The sequence below is a fragment of the Dendropsophus ebraccatus genome, chromosome 6 (assembly GCF_027789765.1).
Source record: "Dendropsophus ebraccatus isolate aDenEbr1 chromosome 6, aDenEbr1.pat, whole genome shotgun sequence".
Taxonomy (NCBI): domain Eukaryota; kingdom Metazoa; phylum Chordata; class Amphibia; order Anura; family Hylidae; genus Dendropsophus; species Dendropsophus ebraccatus.
This window is the reverse complement of record NC_091459.1, coordinates 82,897,158-82,921,811: the sequence shown is the minus strand read 5'-3', so window position 1 is coordinate 82,921,811 and position 24,654 is coordinate 82,897,158. Positions and strand designations below refer to the sequence as shown.

The following is a 24,654-nucleotide window of genomic DNA, read 5'->3' as shown; positions in this document are numbered from 1 at the left end:
GGTTTCCATTTGCCATATTTGGATTATGCATCTTACGTTATTTGTACTATATTAAACATTCTTAATAAAACAAAATGAATCATGTATGATGCATGACCTGAGCATGGGAAATAAAAAAATTCCATTGCATAAGACATTTTGCATAAGAACCTGCAAGGAAGGCAAATGATACAGCAAGTATTAATTTCATATGAACACAGAGGAATAAATGTGTTTATGAAAAATGAAATGAACGGCCACATATAGATGCTAGAACTATAAATATGCGTGGCGTCACGCTCACAAATTTGTCTTTTGGAATGTTCAGTTTGTATAATGTAGAAATGAATCATGCGTCAAGTAATATAGGACTCTGCATAATGGAGAGATTATACACTGTGTAAGTGTATGTTTGCATGTGCATTACTCCTTTACAGAATTAACATACTAAATAATAATAATTTAAAGAGCTAAAAAAACCTTTACAGTTTACATGTATAACTAATCAATATTAATGTAGGCGGCCAATGAACCGCAACGCTGCAAGGAAATTTGAAAAAATCACAGCAGTGTTTATTCCATCAAGTGCCAAACAGCAAAGTTTCAGCTCCCTCGTGGAGATGTTTTAAACTCTTTTTGGCTACAGAAAGACCCAGCGAGGGAGTTCAAAATGTTGCTGTTTGACACTTGATGGAATTCTGTCATTTTTTTCACTTATCCTTGCAGTGTTGCGGTTCATTACCTAGGTACATTTGAATTAGACGCTAACCTCCAGGCACCCACCATCTATCTAATCTCAAGAAAGAAAGTTTTTTTTTTTTTTTTAATGTAAAACCTAATCTATATTAATAGTTGGAAAACAAAAGGATTAAACCAAGTTATTATAGAAGAAGAATTATATCCTCCGTTAGAGAAGAAAAGAATAGTATTAGGGTCACCTGACATGATGGCAATCCTTTTGTTTTGCTATAGCTATAGACTGGACCCAGGGTCTTTAGTTAGTAACATTCATGAAATACTAGAGGTTTCCTGATAAAGCTTGGATGTGATATTGTAATTGTGTTTGGAGAATACTCCAATATGCTATGAAATTTTTTAAAACCCTGTAAGAAACCCTAAACTCTTATGCAAATATAGACAGGACTTTTTTCATTGATCTTTTTGACTTAATGGATCCCTGATGAAGCTTGGTTGACAACTGAATTAGAGCTTTTTGTGATATTGTTATCTATTTTTGGAGAATACTCTATTCAGTTTATTCTGCTTTGTTTTAATAGATTTTATTCTAACCTTGGGGACTGCTTGTCCTTCGCGTATTTCATACATGTTGAATAAAGATGCCACTCTGGCTTTATGATGTAGTTGTTTATTGATTTTGAGCCTTATAGTTTTTATAAATCATGTTGTACTGCCCAGTTGAGCTATTTTGCAATCCAAAATAGAGAAGCTAGGTTCAGCGGATACATTTAAACTGCTTTAATGGAAGAAAAGGTCATAAGGAATTATAATCTTTATCACAGCCTTCATCTACATTTGGGTGAAGATTCAGAAATGTCAAGTGAAGAAATATAGTAATTTCTTAATAGGTTAGCTGTTGGAGTCCTGTCTAGTGGATCAGTAATAAGGCAGAAAGGTAGAATTAGGCTTCATCACAGTAGAGTGGAACTGATGTCAATGTCATATACTTTGGGCCAATACCAGTTATCATTAGTCTTTGTCACAATGGTATATAAGGTTGTAGCAGGGGAGAAAATGGTTGGACTTATTCACAGTCCAGAGTTGAGAACTATTAAAAATGCAGATTTTTTAAACATTGCTTTTCTAGGGAAAATGTTCTTTTGTCTCTTTACTGTTATTATCCAAAGTACAATGCAGCATCCTACATTATGTCGGATGAAAAGGAAAAAAAATCTTTTCCCTGTTGAGTCTCCTGATGTCAGTTAAATTTCACAATATGCCATATATAATGTATACAAATTTAGCACAAACTTAAAAGATATTATTGCTTACTGTAAGTATTTATACTGCAGCAAGATTTTTATTCCCTGCTTTGTAGTTTTCATTTCTTGCAGATATAGAAGTAAACTTTCAGACAGAGGTTTAATGGCAGGATTGGGTACATCTTCTGCATTACTGTAATTCTAAATCGACACATTTGTCTACATCGGCCTAGCTTCTCAGCACCATAAATCCCGCAGTACAATAAGCGGCCTAGTTGGAAGTGTCAGACAGGAGATCACAGACTGGATTGGCACAAAGACCTTGCATATTGTATACACATTTTAAATCTAGTTTCCATAATACCATATTGTTAAAAGAAACCCAGTGAAATATAGAAGCCTGCTATGAATAATGCATTTGTCTCTTATTTGACAGATACAAAAATGGGAAGTTTATCTTGGCCCACAGCTACTTTTATAACTGTTGTTGCTACTGTTTATTTGGAAGCAAAAACCACTCAGCCAGCAAAGTATACTAAAAAAGTGTACAATATGGAGATTCCCAATGTATTTGAGACCTCACTTGCACCACCAACGGAAGAGACTATTTTCACCGAATTACCGGAGACAAGTGACACCACTACGGAGCTGGCCACATTAAACCCTGATTTCAGAACTGGCACTACCCTGTACCCTTTTGACAATTTTACCCTTGAAACAGCGGATTTCTTCTTTAACTGTTGTGATTGTTGTACACCTTTGCCTGGGCCAAAAGGGGAACCTGGACCCACGGGACTTCCAGGTAAATAAAGTACCATATACATATGAACATACAAAAACTTCAGAGATTCACATTTTTATAAGGTACACTTTGCACAGGACTGCTGACACATACACGTTTTAGGCTCTTCCTTATGCCGGAGAGCATTGACATCAGCAGTCCTGTAAAAAGTAAGTTATATGGAAACCTGAAATAAAAGTTAGACTTTTATTTTATCCCAGCCCTCTGGTAGTGTGAGCACCTGGTTTTGTCATTGTTTAAAAAATTAAAAGCATTACTATCACTTTAAAAAAAAACTTTGACATGTCACACAGACATGTCAAATATTTGATGGGTCTGGGTGTCTAGATCCCCACTGATTGTTAGATATTGCTTGAAAAGCAGCTGCATGCTTCACTCCCTGGCTTGTTATCCTTCATATATGTGCCTTCATAGATGCCTTTATTGAGTAGTGAGACAGGGAGTGAAGTGCATAATTGTGGAGTTTCTCCCTGCAACATCTAATGATTGGTGGGATCAAAACTTTTGATATGTTTGTATTTCATGTCATTTTTTTTAAATTGGAATACGGCATTCAGGTGTGCCTGGAATTCAGGTGTGCCTGCATTCCAATTAACCATAGCAGATAATGTAAAGTACGGCTGGAGCCACACTTTAAATTTTTTGCACAGTCAATTTCGTGTGGCCGCAATTTTTGGCTTGATACATGTGGACCATTCTATATGCTTACTGGAAAATGCTTGTAAAGCCTAGATGACTTGCACTAAAAGGAGAATGTTAATGACGTGGCATATAAGAGAAACAATTGGATGAGGAGTTAGCTCTGCTACATCTATATCTATTCAGTACAGAAATTACAGTCATGAGGCCCTTTTACTTCAGTCAATTATCTACTGAATGAGTGTTTGATGGTATGCTTGTTCCCAACAATCGGTCCATGTAAAAGGCCAGTGATCAGCCAATGAACAAGAAAATGCTTGTTCATCAACTGATTTCACCTTTTGTGCGGCCGATAAAATAATTGTTATTCTGTTGGCGCTATGTTGGCGCTATACAAATAAATATTATTATTATTATTATAAGTCGTACATTGCCCTGTAAGAAGATGTGTGGACAATAATGAGTTTAAATGGCTGCATAAACAATGAAGTGATAGTCCATGCTGTTGGACCACTGGATTAATCGAGCTGTATAATGCTGCGTTTACACAGGCAGATTTGTCTGACAGATTTTGGAAGCCAAAGCCAGGAATGGATTTGAAAAGAGAAGAAATCTCAGTCTTTCCTATATGACCCATTCCCTGTTTATGGTCTGTTACTGGCTTTGGCTTCCAAAATCTGTCAGATAAATCTGCCTGTGTAAACGCACCATAAGGGTATGTTTGCACATGTTGCAGTTTCAGTTGTGTTACTGCAATGAAGGATGGCTGGATAGCAATTAAATGATTAATTACTGCAATGAAGTGATGCAGTAATGGTGTATTTACACACAGAGATTTATTTATTTTTGAAGCCAAAGTCAGGAATGGATTTGAAAAGAGGAGAAATCTCAGTCTTTCCTTTATGACATGTTCCGTTTATAGTCTGTTCCTGGCTTTGGCTTCAAAGATCTGTCAGATAAATCTGTCTGTGTAAACGCACCCTAACGCAATGAAATGTTCATCTACTGCAAGTCAATTAAGCATTGACATTACATTTTCATTGCATTACTGCAGGTGTGAATGTAACCTAAAGGCTCTGCAGATGAGTGCTGATCACTGGGATCTGTACTTCTATTCTGAAGCCCCTCAGCCTGTGTAAAGGGCACTTAGCCTTTATACGCATTCACTAATATATTCCTTTTTTCTTGCTTCTAGTTTATGAAATTCCAACAAGTGCCTCTTCTTGTAGTCATGAAAGCAAATATTAAAGTTCAATTGATTATTACAAACATGATGCATTTTCTCAGTAAAATATTCTTCTGATTACTCACAATGTATAATTATTTTGCGCTCCTTCTATTGCTTATTGACTGATAATTCAGATTGTGTTTTGTTCTCCATTATTGCAGCCTCTCTGAAACAAAGAGGGAAAAATACTCATAGATTTTTATTGGATCCACAAATCACTTGCAGAGAACCAGCATTTGTAACACACTGTTCTACGGCCAAGAAAGATTTGAAGTCTTGTATATCGTAAACTATAGGACAACCTAATAAAAGGAAAGACTGTTCTTTCAGTTCATAGAAAATTACAAGTCACTAATTTGCCCCAACCCCCCCCCCCCCCCGCAACAGCTTTATAGGTTGTTACATCTTAGGTTGTGAACTATTTATGGAGCAATATTCAAACCACTTAAAGTGTTCATACACTATGGAGAAGGTTAGCGGATCACTCTCATACACTGACTAGACTTGTAAGCTATGATATAGTATTGTATAGGTTTATTATCAGGTTTGTTAGATTTTTTAATAGGATAAGTTCGCATGTATTATTGGAAATCCAAGTTCACTATATACTGTAGCATCCTATGTAACAGCTTTTTAATGTAAAGCAATACATAAAGACATATGGAGAATAGCCTTTGTTCTGTACTTTTTTCAGACAGTGTGAGTGTGAAAGGGCTCAAAAGGGGCTTGTGGGGCATATTCTTCTGGGTACTGGGTGCCTGGGGGGGGCTCCAACAATCCAGTTTGCCTTGGGTGATTAGATAATAGGATACAGAAAAAAAAGAATCTTTTTTGTGGGTGCAATACTGGAATAACCCATATTACAGCCCTGCAGGTAGTCATGTGTTGCTGCACGGTACTATGTGTATTATTGGGTTACTGCTTCTAGATCAGGGGTGGGGAACCTCCGGCCTGCGGGCCGCATCCGGCCTCTGAGACCTCCCGATGCGGCCCGCGGCTCAGCTGTGACACACGCCGCACTGGAGGGGAAGGAGCCGGCGCATACAGCATCCTCCGGTGTCTGTGACAGCTGCCAGGAGGATGCTGTCTGTGCCGGCTCCTTCCCCACTAGAGCGGCGCACGTCTTCCGTCTCCTGTGGGCCGCGCGCGATGACGTCATTTCATCGCGCGCCGCCTGCAGGAGAAGACTGGCACAGGCTAGAGGGGAGAGAAGAGGACCTGGACAGCGTGGGAGCGGAGGAAAGGTGAGTGGGATGTTTATTTTTTTAATTTGGGGGTTAACTAGGCTACCAGGGACATGACTTATGGGGGGTTAACTAGGAAACAGGGACATGACTTATGGGGGTTGACTAGGCTACCAGGGGCATGACTGATGGGGGTTAACTAGGCAACAGGGACATGACTTTTGGGGGTTAACTAGGCAACAGGGACATGACTGATGGGGGTTAACTAGGCCACCAGGGGCATGACTGATGGGGGTTAACTAGACAACAGGGACATGACTGATGGGGGTTTACTAGGCTACCAGGGACATGACTGGGGGGTAACTAGGCTACCAGGGACATGACTGGGGGGATTAACTAGGCTACTAGGGACATGACTGGGGGGGTCTTAACTAGGCTACCAGGGACATGACTGGGGGGGTTATCTAGGCTACCAGGGACATGACTGGGGGGGTTAACTAGGCTACCAGGGACATGACTGGGGGGGTTAACTAGGCTACCAGGGACATGCCTGGGGGGGGGGGGGGGTAAACTAGGCCTACCAGAGGCATCACTGGGGGTTAACTAGGCTACCAGGAACATGACTGGGGGGTTAACTAGACGACAAGGAACAGGCACTGGGGGGTTAACTACAATAGCAGGGGCACTAGGGGAACAATGCTTTGCCTTGCCCCGGGTGCTGCAAACATGCTACTAACTGCCGCACATGGTATGCGGCCCTCGAATGATTTTATTAATGCCCGACCGGCCCTCGACATGGAAAAGGTTCCCCACCCCTGTTCTAGATGCACTGCTAAGTAAAGCTTATCTTTGAGGAGAACTGCATTGTTCTTTTTATAAACTTGGTGCATCTATAGCTGTCTGTGCCAAGGCCACCTCTGAGGCAAGGTGAGAATCCTGCCTCAGGTAGTAGAATAAAGAGTCTCTTTCACTGCACTGACTGTTCCTGCCAAATGCACCGACTCAGTTACACTTGTAGCTAACAGATTGTCAGCTGTGACTGTAACTAAGCAATGCTGAACCAGTGCAGCTGCCCTATGTCAGTAACAGGAGAGAGGGGACAGGGGAAAAGAAAACTGTATCAGAAATTATAGTAATATAGTGTTCCTCTTCCCCCTGGAGTTGGCAGATGTGCTGGCTTGCAAGATGATATCAGTCTTCATGTGTAGCCTGCAAAGGCATTGAAAGAGGGTGCCATGTCAGCATGGGTACAAGAGCGGTGGTGAGTATATATATATATATATATATATATATATATACATTTATTTATTTATTTATTTATATAGGGGGAAGCTGTATATACTAGGGAGCAACTTTATGTAACTAGAGGAAACTTTACCTAATGGTGGGGCAGCTCTGCATGTTGGGGGGCAACTTTACCTAACTAGAGACAGGTCTACATACTGGGGGAAACTTTAAATACTAGACCTACTAAACGCTAGACCTACTAAAGGGCAGATCTATAATTATTGGGGTGTAACTCTATATTTACAGAGGTGCAGCCTACCTACTGGGGGGTAGCTCCCTACATACCAAGTGCCCCATATTTACCTACTGGCAGAACCTACCTCCTGTGGGGGGGGGGGGGCATTATTACTATTTGGGACATTATAGGTGGGGCAAAAGTGAGGATGGTGCTGGAAAAGTGCAGAACCAAAAATGTTTGTCCTTTAAATTCTATGGAGACTAAAGATGGCTGGAAGAAGTCTTCATGGTGGTCTAAACTGAATGTAGAAGAAAATGAAAGAAAATGAAACACAGAGGACATAATTTGTGAGTCGCTGGATGTAACTGTTATGTAATCACTATATTGTCACTATATGGGGGTAATAATGGTCTGTGTATAGTGTTTTATATTAAGCCTGTATTGGTGGTATTTTTAGTCATTAGGCAGTGAAATGTGTGGTCATGGTATGGTGGTATGTTTTGTCCCTTGTGTATTATTATTGTTAAAGGGGAACTCCAGTTAGAGGTAAAAAAAAGAAACTTCTGCAGAAGCGTAACGCAATACTTACATATGTATCCCAGTTTTGAAACTACCAAAAATCCATTTGTTTTTTTGTTCTGTATAGTGTTTCTTTCCTTCCTGGTTGATCAGTTCCCAGAATGCAATGCTTTCCCTCAGCTGTTCATCACAGTCCACAGTCCTTGCAGCAGCTGCTTCTGGCCGGTCAGAGATGGTGAATCTCTCAGGGGATTGGGGGATCCAGCCAAGCCTCCTGTGACATCACGCCCTGTCCCCTGTCTGCATCATCAGCCTGTCCTCAGCAAACACACACACACACAGAGGCATGGGATATTTGTCTCTTAAGCAGGTAGAGCAGTGGGAGCATTAGACAATGTGGATTGGCACAGGGGCCATGTTTCTTCACTTCCTGGATTTCTATTAACTACCTGTGTGGCAGAACCGTACAGGTATGGTAATACATTATATAGACACACCTATATAACTTTTAATGTACTTTTAATAGAAATCACATTTTCCTCAAGTGGAGTTCCCCTTTAAGGGTGCGTTCACACGTACAGGATCTGCAGCAGATTTGATGGCGGAGATTTGATGGCCTAGAATTTATTTGCTTTGAATCTGCAGTATCAGATCTGCTGCAGATCCTGTACGTGTGAACGCACCATAAGGCTGGGTTCACACTACAGATATTTCAGTCAGTATTGTGGTCCTCATATTGCAACCAAAACCAGGAGTGGATTAAACACACAGAAAGGATCTGTTCACACAATGTTGAAATTGAGTGGCTGTTATTTTAAAACAACGGCTGTTGTATTGAAATAATGGCAGTTATTTACTGTTATATGGCGGCCATCCACTCAATTTCAACATTGTGTGAACAGATCCTTTCTGTGTTTTTAATCCACTCCTGGTTTTGGTTACAATATGAGGACCACAATACTGACTGAAATATACGTAGTGTGAACCCAGCCTAAGGCTATGTTCACACTACGTATATGTCCGGCCGCGAAAATCCCCGGCCGGACATATACGTGTTAAACTCCGGCCGGGGATTTACGCAAGTTGCGGCCGGCTACATGCGGACCGCGAACTTATGCCCGTAGTCTACTTATGCTTCCCGAGCGCCCTACGTAGCGATCTGACAGCAGTCTTTTACTTGGAAATCTTCGCCTAGCTCCGGACACCTCACAGAACCTTTTGGATCGGCAAAGAAAAGTGGAAAAATGAAGAAATCGCCACTACGTACGGGACCGCATGTTACGCTACAGGCGTAAGTTACGGCATTTTCGTCCTCAAACAATGGTCTGGTTAATTTTTTACGGCGCCGCGTACAATCCGGGCGTAAGTTCGTACGTAGTGTGAACTGTGCAGCCGTACATCGTATACTTTTCATTGTACGCAAACTACGTAAATCTCCGGTCGCTTATTCACGGAACGCGCTACGTCCGGAGACTTACGTAGTGTGAACATAGCCTTAGGGTGCGTTCACACCTACAGGATCCGCAGCAGATTTGATGGTGTGTTCAGTTATTTAAATGAAATCTGCTGCGGATCCGCTGCGGTTCCGCAGCAGAAAATCAGCTGCGGATCCGATAAGTGTGAACGTACCCTAATGATCAAGGGGTATTCTGGGAAACGGATTACCATTATATTTATACAGTAGGCTGCAGTCCTGCATTTTTGCAGTCCTTTTAATGTATATCTTTTATGAAGAAAAAAAAACCTAATGAAAAAGCTCATGCAAAAAAGGTATTGGTGTGCAATGCATTTGGATTAGTTTTTCCTATTGACTTCCATTAGCCTTTTCAGGTCCAGGCGAATTTTCCTTCCTTCCTCCTCACGTTTAAAAGGCTGCAGAACTTCCTTTTTTTCACCCACAGACCCACACAAACCCTTATTTTTGTGCTACTAATTGTACTTTGCAATGCACTTAATTTTTCCATAAAATATGCTGCGAAACTGGAAAAAAAAATATTTGCGCAGTAAAATTAAAACCTTTAAAAAAATCCAAATGTACCTTAAAATTGCTCTATGACCATGCTTCTAACGCTTTTATCCTTTGATCTATGAGGCTTTTTTGCGCCATGATCAGTACTTTCTATCGGTACCTTGATTGCGTATGTGCGACTTTTTAATCACTTTTTATTACAATTTTTTTGTATTTGATGTGTCAAAAAAATCTGCAATTTTGAACTTTGGCAGGTTTTTGTGCTTAAGCTATTTACCGTGGAAGATCAGGAATTGTAAAATTTAATAGTTTGGGCGATTACGCATGTGGCAATACCAAATATGTTTATTTATTTATTTATTTTTATTTATAAAATGGGAAAAGGGGGGTGATTTAAATTTTTAATAGGGAAAGGGAATTTTTATTTTTAATTTTTTATTAATGAAAAAACTTTTAATATGAAGCCCCCAGGTGGACTTCTGTATACACAGCACTGATCTCCCATTGAGATCAATGCTGTGTATATAATAAAGCACCGATCCATTAGATCGGTGCTCTACTGGTCTGGTCTGCTGCAGACCAGATCAATAGAATACTGATCTGGGATCAGCGTCATTCCGATGCTGAGGCCCATCCAGGTAAGTTAAACAGGTCGCCCCTCTGCGATCGCATTGCAGGTGGGCGAGCCATCCACTAGACCACCAATGATGGGCACAAATAGCCATTTAGATGCAGTTGTCAGCTTTGACAGCTGCATCTAAATGGATCATTAGCGGGCACGGTGATTGGACCACGCCTGCTAACTGCCACGGTCCCGGGCTATCAATAGCAGCTGGGATCGTGGCAGTTCTGAGCGGGGTTGCCGTGCAGCCCCCCCTCTGAACTCCTCTATCCAACCCAGAACGTACAGTTATGTCCTGGGTTGTGAACGGATTAAAAAAATGGATCAAAACAGACACGTTTTTTTCTTTTTCTTAGAGTGGTTGACAACGTTTTTGTGTACGTTAAAAGTAACCATTTAAAAATGGATACGTTAAGTGGAACCTAGCCTTACTCACTGTATGAAGACAAACCTTATATAAATAAATAATACCGCTACACCATGGGCACATATTTCCACCTCATAGTAAATATTGACTAAAAACTATACTGTTAATGCAGTCTCTCTTGTGTGGATGAATTTCTGTGAACTACAGGATTATGTAATCATTAAAGATAAGTAAACTTCAAGTATGTTCGGGTTTGTCAGAACCTGAACTCTCTGCATTTGATTACCTTTGGCTGAAGCTGGATGCAGCTCTAAAGTTGTCTGAAAAACATGGATACAGCCATAGTCTGTGCTAGGGTTGCATCCAACTTCTTCAGCCACCGAACCCCAACATACTTGAGGTTCGCTTATCTCTAGTGATTACATAATCCTGTAGTTCACAGAAAGTCATCCACAGAAGAGACTGACCTCTTGTCTATGTCATTAGAGCATAGCATTATATTGATTGTTAGACTGATTACACGACCCAGCTCCAGTAATGAAATCTATGTATGCAGATAAGCTGGATAAAGCAAAGCACACTGTAGGTAAGCTGCTGATGAGTTAGTATGATATGGGCATAAAAAGTGAGTGCTGCTTTAAACTTCCTCCTTATGTCTATGTTATTATTGTCCAAACACGGCTGTGGTTATTCCCAAGCAACCTAGAATGTAATTGTCTCACTTGTCTTAATTAGAAACAATGTCTTGTAATTGCAGGAGGGCTAGGAATATATATGAAATGTCATTATTATTCGCACAATAACTGTAACTTTCTTAGTACAACTGAAAGTGTTTACTATACATGAGCTGTATTTAAAATTGGTCCTAATATACCATGTACAATAAATGCTAAAGTCTAGCCATGAGTTCCAATAGCGGGAATTCTTCAAGGTGACTGTGATATGTTTCCTGGTCTTGTCTTTAGAAGGTGATTTTGACTAAGTATTGATTTGATTCTTCTGGATCAAATGACTTAAATTGTGCCCTGAACCATCAGATGATTTTCAACCATTATGTTAATTTTGATTCAAGCAAGTCTTTTCAATCTGTTGATGGTGTCAACTAAATAAATTGTACTTTGTTTTATGAAAACACAGCAATCTATAAGAAATACATAACACTGTATTTTTCAGGTCCCAAAGGAGACACTGGAGACATAGGGTTACCAGGACCACATGGAGCCTTGGGCCCCCAAGGCCCAAAGGGCTATAAAGGAGACAAAGGTATGTAAGAATAAGAGTATATTGATTTAACTTCAGGGAAATTCATGTAGAAATGAGACAAATGGTGTCAAGCAAACTAGTTTTAAAATGTTTCTATAGAAAGACATGCTATATATTCACAAAAGTATAACCTATTCTATGAACCCCCGCCAATGCTTAAAATGTATTTGTGTAAAATATTTAAACTTCCCAACACCATGCGGCATTAGACCCACCCCTGTCCACTTTAAGGAGTGTTTATGTAAGCATCACAATTTGAAACCCTATTCTCATTAATGGGATAGTCACAAAGGCTAGGAGGGACCCTGGGAGTACGCACGCAGCGCGAAAACGGTGTCTACCCTCATTGAATGGCTGAACCACATGACCTCGAATCTTAAATACTTGGCTCCTGCCTCTCGACCGCAGATGAGCTTTCAACCTAGCCAGGGAAAGATCTTGCAGCAGGGAGAGATAGGTTTTAGTAGCGTTTTGGTTAGGCAGGCTTACTACAGAACCCAAAAGTCCTTTTCACGGCTAAGATCAAGTAAAAAAGATCATCTCTGAATCAAAAGCACTTCTCAGTGCTAAGAAATAGATGATTTAACAGCAGCATCAGGAGCATCAGCAGCTGTATTCATTCCAGTACCCTGTGTGTACAAGTGACTTATAGTGTCCCTGTTTAACACCACTAAGGGCACGTTATACATATTGCTCCAGTAGCCCACTAAGGGCACTTGATATATACTGTTTCAGTAGCCCAGAAAAAGGCACGTCATACATATTGTTCCAGTAGCCCAGAAAAAGGCACGTCATACATACTGTTCCAGTAACGTTCGTACAGCGTTACGCGTGATACGCTCAAATAACATGACTGCAGACTCTTGGAATCATGTATGTAATACTGCGCAAGAAATACGAACAAAATGTGTGAACATTGCCATAAATGTTTGTAAAGCGTTCGCAAATATTTTTCCTTCGCAACTGCAGAGAGTGGCATTATACTGCGATTTTGGGGTGTTGGGTGCACCCAGGCATGCTCCCTCTAATGTCCCAATGTCATTCCGGAGGTGTTGGCATCGTTTAGCGAGGTTTCATGGGGGACTTGGTGACCTCCAAGTGGTCAAATTTAGATTTCCAAGTGTCGCAATTTTTTTCCAATAGACTATAATAGGATCGAATACTCGTTCGAATAGTCAAATATCGGGCCTATTGGGGATTCAAATTCTTGAAAGTCGAATATTTCACTACTCGCTCACCTCTAGTTTGGACCTTTGGAACCATACTCAGGGGGATATAGTGCAGACCTAGCAGATATACTCTCTTTGTTCCCAGAAACATCACAACGCAAGCTTCATTTTCTCTCACTAGGCCTTTAGAAAACTTAAAACAACACTACGTGCACTTGATAAACTGCTCTTACTACCTAAAAAGCTGAAAGGTTTAATGTCTTATATTTATAAATCGCTTGTATCCGACGTGTCTCAAGAAACCCTGAGCCATATTTTTGCTTGGGAGAAGGAGCTGGATATTAAGCTGACAAAAGAAGAGAAAGCTTTTGTACTTACTCATTCCCATAGTTTCTGAAGATGTGTAAGAGTACAGGAGAACTCATTTGAACCGTTGACAAGGTGGAACAGAATGCCTGACTGGCTTCACAAATGTTATACCTAGTAATACATGCTGGAGATGCGGAGAAGACCCTGGCACACTCCCACACACTTAGGTTACATGCCCACTTTTAGAACCTTTTGGGACAAGGTATTGTCCATTATTAAGCAAGTTCCAGGGCATACTATTTCCCTATATGCACCTCTTATCTTTATTTGGTCCCTCTATCACTTCTTCCATCCAAAAAAAAAAATTGCAACTGCAACTGCAACTACTCACTACAACAAAATTCCTGATCATAGAATAGAGTCTATAGCATGGGGGGAGGGAATGCGCACGGGGCTTAGCGGCGGAATCTGCTGGAACATCTCCCTGTGGATTCCTCAGTGTGAACATACCCTACAAGAGACCTTCTGTTAGTACTCTTTATAGAGGGCAATCGGTTGGCAATGTTCATACTGTAGGTGCACTTTGTTGGCACTGTTTAAGACCTCACCTATGGCTTTGGTAGGGGTGTTAAAAGTGTGTGGGTAGAGTGATTCAATTATTTTTTAGAAGTAGACAAGTATGGTTTATACAAGTCTAGCATCATGCCCCACACAACATGTCACTCCTATAAAGGTCTTTGATAGAACGGAGCTCCTAACTGGAGTTATGACAATGCAGAGGTAAGTTTCTAAAACTGTGCTTTAATGCTTAATTTAAACACTGAAGCTGAATAGACGAATGAAGGCCAGAACACTGAATCTGCAGTAATAAAAGACTGTGAGTAATCTGAAATAGGTGAAGAACAGTACTCCTGCGGTTTGATGCCAAGCAGGTGTGAAACATTATTGATGCAACGTTTTGGTCCCAAGGTCCTTTATCAGATTTATTGTAGTAGAGAATCTGTGGGATGGGGTTGGCACTGGCATGTGTGAAATTATTTAATAAAAGGTTTTGCAGCAGAAAAGTGCTAAATTTAAGATAAGTAGTGAGTCAGATGAAATATATCACAATAGAGAGAGAGAAAAAAAATAAAAGATATGGCCGCACATCCACATTATAAATTGATCTATTGCGGCTAAGCAAATGTTTAAAACAAAAAAAAAAAAAAAAAAACAAGACATTCTCAGTACATATTCCACTTCAGAGCAACCTCTTCTAGGTAATAGTTTTAAAGCATTATGTAGCAATGTAACCAAAGTGGGGGGAAAAATTCAGTGCATCTTATAAGGCGAGCATCCAGGTGCTAAATGCCATCATGCTTCTCTTGCCTTTCCCCACCAGCCTGCCCCAGCCTCCTCCAGCCACCAATCATCCTCTTATGCCTTTCCACTGCCGCTCGCTGTTCCAGCAGGGGCCAGTGCAAAGTTAAAAAAGCTGAACCTTCCACCTCTTCCGCACCATGGGGAACAGCGCCACCAGCCTGGCCCACCCCAGGAAAGTCTGTTCTAGCCCTAGTCCAGCAGCGGACAGCAGCAAATTCAAAACGTTGCCACTGTAAGGCTGTGTTGGACCCAGCCGCCGGCCCAAAAACCCTCCTCCAGCCCCGGCCGCTGTCGCCAGGATACATTTACTGCTGCTCCTGTTTCTCGCTGATGCAGCAGTGCCAGGCGGGAAATTCAAAAAGCTGGCGCTGCTCCAGCATGCAGATATGGGATATACAAGTATCAGTTGCAGCAGCAGCAGCCGCCGACCGATCATCACAGTGGGTAAGTGAATGTCCTGCAGCGGCTTCTGCTTTAACTGACACTTTTATATCTCATATTGGTGCAGTTATTTTTTTTTAAAAATGTGTGCCCATAGTGGCACAGCACTGTGTCCCTTCTCACCCTCTGGCAAGCTTCCCAGCACAGGTGGTGTTCTGGGAGCAGTGGTGCCAAGGAGTTAACTCCCTGGCACCACTGCTCCCAGAAGAACCTGAAACATTTTGCCCATAGCACTACACAGCTGTAACAGTATATCCGCTCCTATTCACTTAAATGGGAGCTAAGCTGCAGTAAAATATCATGACCATTACACAATGAACGGAGACAAATTTCTTTCACTGTGTGGCACCAAACAGCTTTTCTCATTTTTCCTCCTTAAAACCTAAATGCTTCCTATAAAGCGAAAAATATGGTAGTTAAATATTATATAGTGTGGCCAGTAGTATACGTTGTGTGCAGTTTCTGGTGTATGCTTGTTATTTGTAACCAAGTATTATAAACAATACCTATTTATACACAAAAACTTTTGTTAGGGCCTGGAAAAGTCTTACAGAGTCTGAATTGAGTAGCGGGGGCTCTGGCGTACTGCTGATCCATTCACACTGGGGACTTGGAAAATGGCGGTCTAAGGCTGGGTTCACACTACGTTTTTGCAATCCGTTTTTGTCATGCGTAAAAAATGGATGAAAACTGATGAAAAAAAAGGATGCAATTGTTTGCATTTGTTTTGATAGTTTTTTCCTATTGACTTCCATTATATATATAAAAAAAAAGTATCTGTTTTTTTTAACGGGCACAAAAATGAGGTCAACTACGATCAAAACAGATGCACACAATTGCATCCATTTTTTCATCAGTTTTTCATCCGTTTTTTTTGCAAAAACCGGATGAAAAAGACAAATTGCTATAACGTAGTGTGAACCTAGCCTAACCCCCAGTGAGTACACATCAATGAATTTTCACTGGCTTCTCCCTACCCAGCTTGGCTTGACTGACAAATATCTACTATTGATGAGCCAGACAAGGGTATACAACAACATAAAAGGAGGAATTTAAGACCAGTGTACAAGTATGCCAGTCTAACATAATGCTCTGACCTCATGCTCCACTCTGGATTTACTAAGAGGCATTGATTCTAATGGAGCTGCATTACAGAGAGGCAGGGGTTTCCTCCAACTGGGGGGCGGGTCGGCCCGCCTCCACTGCTTTAGCATGGGATGGTGCCCGGCAATAGAATGGCACCGCAGCACCGGCTTTCCCGCAGCGACGCCATTCTATTGATATTCTATTTGGTATATAATAAGCTTGTTCATTATTTGGGATAAATTACGACCGTTATTCTATATGGTGTATGCACTGCAGTCTAATTTCCCATTGACTTTGATAAAGCACATTGTTATATTGAAAATACTGGTATTGTAACCTCAAAATTATGGCTCTACTTTACCTTTATTTTAAGGAATGTGAACACAGCCTAAAGTTTGTCTTAATGTAATTGCACTTTTAACCCTGTTGTTCTGTTTGGTCAAAAATAACCAAATTTGAAATTTGATATTTTTTTAAAATATTCCTTATGCGGTTCTGAAACTTGTGGTTCATTGACTTTTCCTCATTTGAGGGGTTCTTACTAATAGCAGTTTTTATTTATTTATTTTTTGTTTACTTTTTGCTCTACGTCTTTTTTTACTCTTGTACTGTTCAGTCAAAAATGACCGATAGCCTTTTATACTAATCTCCAGCCATTTTTTGAAAAAAATAAAGGAGTTATAATCTCATTTTGGTCAATCAGTAACTGAGACAACAGAAAGCCGGACATAATTTTACATTACATTGCCACTAAAGGGGCAGTTGATACTCTCAACTCATAGGCACTTACACCTGTAAACGCAAAACTAATCGATGGCCAATGGTTGTATTTTACAATATTCTTGATGTGTTGGCGTACAATGCATTTGTGTTATGGCGTGAAATAGATCCAAATTGGAACAAAAATTAACTGTATAAAAGAAGAACGGGAAATTTTTTTAGAGGAATTAGGAAAATCACTGGTTAGCCCATATATTGAACACAGAAAAGTAACACCCAGAGGTGATGGAGCTGCAGCCATTGTCCACAGGATCTAACAGCATGCTGAAGAACGTGAACCAAGAGCTTCCACTAGCACTGCGACGATGGCCACGGCCTCCACCAGCAGTGCAACCAGTCTATAACTGGAATGATGCGCCTTCTTTCCAACATCAAGTAATCACTAATCAAATGTGATATGTTGCAAAGTGCAAAGTACAAAATGCAAAGTGCAAAATACAAAAGACATGTAAATTATACTTGTGACAAATGCAAATAGTAAATTTTGCACCTTGAACCTTATTTCACATTTTATATAGAAAAAAACTAGACTTTTTATTTATTTATTTTTTTAAAATATATTTAAATACAGTTTGGTGTTACTAGTTATAGTTTACAGTTTTATAAAGACTTTTTTGTGCAAATGTGCAACACGCATGAATAGTAAGGCCATGTAACATTTTTTTGACACAAAAAAATGTATAAATTAAGTTTTTTATTTCATTTTTCATTTGTTTATGAACAACCATGTTCACATACAGTATAATAAGGCAAAAGATATTCACTAGTTAGTTAAAAATCCAGACCTTAATAGGCCCGGTCAAAAATGACCGAAACATTATATGTGTATAATAGATCCGAACAGAACAGCAGGGTTAACAAACACCAAAGTCATTGTTATCTGCACCGATGGAGGATAGAGCACCATGGGACAATATTAATGCAGTTGTTTATGTGCAGGTGAGAAAGGTGAACACGGTGACCAAGGAGCTGGTGGGATTCCCGGATTCCCAGGAAAGCCAGGAGAAGCAGGTAATGATAATGAATGATGCACAATTATGTTTGTTTGTTTCTCATTCGACGTCTCTTGTAATGAAACTCTGCTCTGTTGACCTCTGTTCAAATTGATTCTGTTGAAGGAGAAACAATCTCTTGTGAGATCTGTCAGATACATACATACTGCAGGTAGCAGACAGGCATACATTGATAGTCGCCTGTGTGACTGGAGAGCAAACATGTGCTTTCCGCTTAAGAAATGCTGTATAAATAATTGATTTAACCCATTGGCTGCCAGGGGAAAGACCTAAACAGATTGTTACACTTGTTCCCTCTGGCAAGGAATGCGGTGTGTGTTCTTGATAACTGTATAGCAATTATAGAAACACAGATGCTGTTGGAGTCTGGTGCTAAATTTTCTAGTATTTAAATACAGTTTAATTGTTGCAGCCTTACAGAATGTGTACACTCATCACTGGAGGAACAGGAAACACTTAATAACATAGACACCAACTGGAACATTCTCATTTGGGAAAGTTATGGCAAATTAATGGAACAAATTCTTGTTTAATGTTGCTAGGAAGAATTGCTACATGGCTGTTGGAGGATTGGTTTTAAGTTTCATCCATAGAGACAGAAAAGAACTGGTCCACTCGTCTTTTGAAGCGGATGGCGTTACTAAAAGCTAGTCCACGATATGATTCATTTTAACCATGACACAATGATTTATGACTGGCATGTCTAGGATGTTGGTATCTTCCTACTACAGAGGACTTTTTTTTTCTCGTGGGTGCTTCGGTTAAGGTTAGGTTAACATGTGTTTTTTCTGTCTGTTTACATCTAAAGGAAAAAAAACAGATGCAAAAACGGATTGTAAACTTGGTTACTGTTGGATGCCATATTGCAGGATCTATTTTTATTTGACTTACATTTAAAAAAAAAAAGCAGATTGAAACAGATCCATTTTTTATTAATGTACACAAAGACATGGTTGAAAACGTTTTTCTGCTTGTTACAATTAAACGTACTGAAACAGATACAGTGAAACACAGTGTGACCGTAGCTTTAGCATAAATTTTACCCATTTACAAATATGTTTTATTAAACTGTGAATCCTACAGTCATATGACAACAGGTAACACCTCAATAATTTTTATGCACATGCGGAGATGCGTGCAGCCACGAGCTGGGGCGACACATTCCCTTAAAGTGTATATGATGTTCATGAATTATGGTGCGTTTACACGTAACGATTATTGTACGAATTTTCGCGATAACGATCCAATTCGAACGATAATCGTACGTGTACACGCAGCGAACGATCAAACGACGAACGATACATCGCTCATTTTGATCTTTCAACATGTTATCAAATCGTCGTTCGCAAAAAATTCGCAAATCGTTCCGTGTGAACAGTCGTTCGCCGATTTAACCAATGTTTGAGATAGGCTTAAGTGTTCGCAAAACGATCGCAAAACAAATTTTCCGTACGATATATCGTACCGTCTAAACGCTGCTCGTTATGAAAAAAAAAAAATCGTTACTCTGACATCGTTAATCGTACGATCGGGCCAATTATCGTTACGTGTAAACGCACCATTAGTGTATGATATTTTGTGTGTGCGTCTCCTTACCCTTAACAGACAGGTGGCCACACATATCTGTGGATCTCCCCATTTAAAGTGTCTCTGCCATTTCAAAAAAAAAACTTTTAAAATGTCACAGAAACATTTCAAAAGTTTTGATTGGTCAGAATCTGTTAGTTTAGACCTTTTCTGATTGTTAAAATGAGCCACATACGCTTCTCCTGGCTCTATCGATCAGTGGAGGCTAAGGCTGGGTTTACACTACGTTTTTGATGTCCGTTTAACTGATCCATTTAGTGGAAAAAGAGGATTAAAAAACAGATTTATTTCTGATTATCCATTTGGATCCATATTTTCATTGACTTCCATTATAAAAAAGAATCAAAATACAATAAATGGATTTTTGAAACAATAGTGACACACTCCTAGAAACAACCTTGCCAAACTTGAGCAACTGTTTCCATAACTCATGTTTTGCCCCTCTTCATTTAAGCTGGCCTTACCAATGAGATTATGGCAATTTCAGTTGACAGGCATCTGTAAATTACACATGAACAATGGTTTGAAATGACCGATGTTAGACTAATGTCTGCCAAAGATGTGATTGACCATATAGCTTTTTTTTAGCTGAGGTCTGTTGAAAAAATATACCGTATGTTTTAAAAGTCACAGTGGTATGCTGGTATTGTCTAGCATATGGTGCTGGAGGGATCATTTGTATGAACAATCCCATGGACAACCTGTCAGACGCACTGTGTATGTTCAGCTTTAGACTACTCCCAGATGTTAGCTGCCTTATAACCTGGTGGAATGGAGGTCTTCTTGATAGAGATGAGACCCCCACCTATCAGAAATTTACCTACACCTTTAACTACCATGTAATCTTGCCAAAATGGAAGTGTTATTATTTTTGGTTGCACACTATACACATCCTTCTGAGGTCTCGATAACATTATAATTTAGGTATTTATATCTTAATTCACTGCTTCACTCCAACAACTTGTGGATGGCAGAATAGTTGCTCTTTGCACTTAGCTGTTAATAAAGTTCAGTAACAGCTAATTACATATGTTCCATAAAGACATTCAGTACTTAAAACCTTCTAATGATATACTTAACTCAGCGCACCTCCTGTGAATTTTCAGTATTTTCATCGGAATGGTAACCAGCTACATGTTTGCAACTTTTTGAGATATTTTCAAGACATGTTAATTGCTGTAATTGAAATTTCTTCCTTTAGCACCTTAAACAGCATACAATCATTTTAACTTTAGTAACTTCTAAATAACTATTTGATTCTCACTTTCAGTCTTGCAGTTTTTTTTTTTTTTTTTTTGGTCTAACATACATTTGAAGAGGAAACAAAACTGTAATTGAACCTGGAAAATAATTTTATTTTTCATATGTCACCCTTAAAGATATTTTGATAGTATATTAAAGGGGTACTCGGTTGACTTTTCAAATTAGCTATACAGATTTACGCAATGTTCACACAACGTATCTTTCCGGCCGCAGAGCCCTGATGCACAGCACACAATGAAGCAAACGTCCGTAGCCGCTCGCTTCACTGTGTGAACTGACATGTCAGTTATTTGCGGCCCCGCACGGGATCCCGGCCGGAGCGTATACGATGAGTATACGCTCCGGCAGGGATCCCATTGAAAATAAGGCATTGTTCCACCCCGCTAAAAGTACAGCCATTGTTGCCGATGGCAACAACGGCCGTACTTTTACGTAGTGTAAACATAGCCTTAAGCTGGGTTCACACATAGTATCTTTCAGGCAGTATTGAGGACCTTATTTTGCAACCAGGAGTGGATTGAAAACACAGAAAGGCTCTGTTCACATTTTTTGGAATAATATTGTCATAATGGGGCATATATATCAATGAAATATAGTATCTTTCAGGCAGTATTGAGGACCTTATTTTGCAACCAGGAGTGGATTGAAAACACAGAAAGGCTCTGTTCACATTTTTTGGAATAATATTGTCATAATGGGGCATATATATCAATGAAATTATGCCAGCTCTCTGGTTGAGGTGGCATATTAATCAATTAGCACGCACTGTTTTTATAGGCATGGGACACAAGATGCAACAAGTCAGCATAACACTGGGCAGTATGTCATTCTTGGTAATTATTTATTCCAATCTATATTACACAGTGTTAGCAATTCATATGCTCACATATTGTAGCATACATTTATATTTGTATAGAACCCCTGGCCTCTTTAGCTAAGTAACATGCTGGTAATACAACATATAAGCCGGGAAAATACAAGGTCAAGTGAATCATGACAGATAATAACATATACGCCTGATCTGTCATAGTTACTGTAATACATTTTAGTGCAGATTTAGAGCATTGCCCATAAACAAGCTAAATGGATTAAAGTAAGCATAGTATGTACTGATAACTAAAACAGCTACGTCTAAGTATGTGAAAAATAGTATGAAACTAGATAAACAGGGCCTCATTGGTGCCTCTTAAATGGAATCTGCCCGCTCTCTATTATGTCCAGTTGCACACATTGGCAGACAGCTGATAGAGAGATCAAGCAAATGACACCTGGCGTTAAGCTTATGGCTGGTTGCAAAGGTTTACAATCAAGTTTTACTTTTAGGGTACGTTCACACGTAGCTAGTCTGTGGCGGATTTCACACTGTGCATATCGCAGCAAATCCGCTGCAATTCTTGTTACCATTAGAGTCTATAGCATTCTTGCAGCGGATTTTAATTCCACTGCGAAATTGTAGTGGCAGCTTTCTTTAACTACTTCCATGCCATGGCGGTAAAATAATACCATATACCAAATAAAATCATGCTTACTGACTCCAGTTCCTCTGGTATGCTCCCGTTTGCTTCTTTGGGTCACGGCTCAGAGACAGTCTGCTCAGCCAATTACTGGCTATGCTGGGAGAGCACAGTGATTGGCTGAGCATGCTGTAAGCCAGTCAGGACAGTAAAAGCAGGTGGGAGCGTGCCGGAGGAAGGGGATAGGCAAGCATGTTATCTTTATTATTTTACCGACACAGCATGGAAGTAGTTAAAGAAAGCTGCCACTTCATTCGCTGGGACCCCGTTATGTGTGAATGTATCCTAAGGCTCAAGAGTCACAGAGACGGGGCTGAGCTGTGGCATACAGACACCCCTCACCCTCCCTGTCATACATGATTAGTGTAAAGGGTTTGACTTCCAGCACAGCGCACAGCCTCTGCTGCACTTGAATTTAAAAGTAAAACTTGATTTTATAAATTGCAAAAAACCATCAGCTAAAAAGTTTTGTTGTTATATCTCCTTACCAGCTATCTGTCCATGTCTGCAGCTCTAAGCCTGGTATAGAATTGACAAATACCCTTTAATGGGATGCCTAAAGGTACACTAACTTATTCTAATACTAGGATGTGTAGGATCAGGATGTTTCCCAAAGAAAAATTTCATGCCAAAAATTGTTATAAAACAACTAATTTTGGCTTTTTATGTTCCCTCTTTTAGGTGAGATTGGACCCAAAGGTGAAAAAGGAAATCTTGGGCTTGCTGGTCTAAAGGGACAAAAAGGAAACAAAGGGGAAATGTGTGAAAATGGCACAAAAGGGGACAGAGGTGAAAAGGGAGAGCAAGGCTTAAATGGCATTGATGGGGAAAAAGGAGACAAAGGTGAAAAGGGGGATTTAGGAGATAAAGGCAATATTGGGGATACTGGAGAAAAGGGGGACATAGGAGAACCTGGAGAAAGGGGATTAAAGGGGGACAAAGGTATCAAAGGTGATGCAGGTCTGAATGGTATGGATGGCTTTCAAGGAGAAACTGGAGAAAAGGGAGAGCCAGGACAAAAAGGGGATAAAGGTGAGATTGGGCCTCCTGGTTTAATAGGTCCACCTGGCCCAAAGGGAATTTTTGGAATGAAAGGAGTTAGAGGCCTTCCAGGGAAAAAAGGTGCAAGAGGCCTCAAAGGATCCAAAGGAGATAATCCCAAACCCATAAAGTCTGCCTTCACTGTGGGTCTATCAAAACCTTTTCCAGCTCCTAATGCTCCAGTGAAGTTTGATAGAATATTGTACAATGAACAAGATGAGTACAACCCCCTGACAGGTAAATTTAACTGTACAATTTCGGGAACCTATGTGTTTGCATTCCACGTGACAGTCAGGGGGCGCCCAGCTAGGATTAGTATTGTCGCTCAAAATAAAAAGATGTTTAAGAGCCGTGAAACTCTGTATGGCCAGGAGATAGATCAGGCTTCTGCAATGCTGGTCCTGAGGCTAAATGTTGGGGACCAGGTGTGGTTAGAGGTTTCCCGAGACTGGAATGGTATTTATGTGAGTAATGATGATGACAGCATATTTACAGGATTCTTATTGTATCCTGATGATTCAGTTGAAACACAATTATAAGAATTATAATTAGACTATTATTTGGCTAAACTAGTGTCATTAAATGTTAAAGAGAATAATTTCCGAATGCTGAAAATTAACATTGATTTTATATGACCCCATAATAAATTGAGAAAATTCACTAAACATTCAAGTCATTGTATTAAAGATGTGAACCTCAAAAATCCATAGATTCTTGATATGCGATACAATATGTACGCTGTTTTATGTTTCAAATCAAGTATTCCAGCTGTGAATAGAACAAATGTATAGCTGTAAATATATTTCCATGGTTATCTGATTTTGTGTTTAGCTAAATAAATTGGAACAATAAATATTTGAAAGAATTGTAAGTTTGTCTCCCTTCAAAAGTTTAATGAATTTTTATCAATTTCTGTAAGCAAGTACCATCTAACACCAATTGGCCATTTCTAAAGCAAATGATTCTACTACTACTAGATTATAACAAAAGCGCTAACCATTTACAGACACCAATTGTATTTCTGTATTATTAGTGATTTTGTGTACTCCATCACATGAACATTACAGAGCTTTCCTCCCCAAGAAGGGTTGCTTTAGTGGGAGAATACAATG

General features: G+C 39.8%; 1 protein-coding gene across 1 annotated transcript; it reads left to right on the top strand.

Annotated features, from left to right (window-relative positions):
• The first annotated feature begins 2,363 nt into the window (after positions 1–2,363).
• On the top strand, positions 2,364–24,081 carry OTOL1 (otolin 1). Its single transcript, XM_069973836.1, has 4 exons — positions 2,364–2,721; positions 11,888–11,977; positions 18,064–18,135; positions 23,183–24,081. Exons 1-4 carry the CDS (start codon positions 2,364–2,366, stop codon positions 24,079–24,081), a joined length of 1,419 nt encoding a protein of 472 aa, XP_069829937.1.
• Positions 24,082–24,654: the final 573 nt, after the last annotated feature.

Excerpts from the sequence above, each read along its gene's own strand:
- OTOL1 (XM_069973836.1), top strand. The coding sequence starts at position 2,364 with ATGGGAAGTTTATCTTGGCCCACAGCTACTTTTATAACTGTTGTTGCT. Across the intron at positions 2,722-11,887 it reads TGGACCCACGGGACTTCCAG|GTCCCAAAGGAGACACTGGA; the intron begins GTAAATAAAGTA and ends TGTATTTTTCAG. Across the intron at positions 11,978-18,063 it reads GGGCTATAAAGGAGACAAAG|GTGAGAAAGGTGAACACGGT; the intron begins GTATGTAAGAAT and ends GTTTATGTGCAG.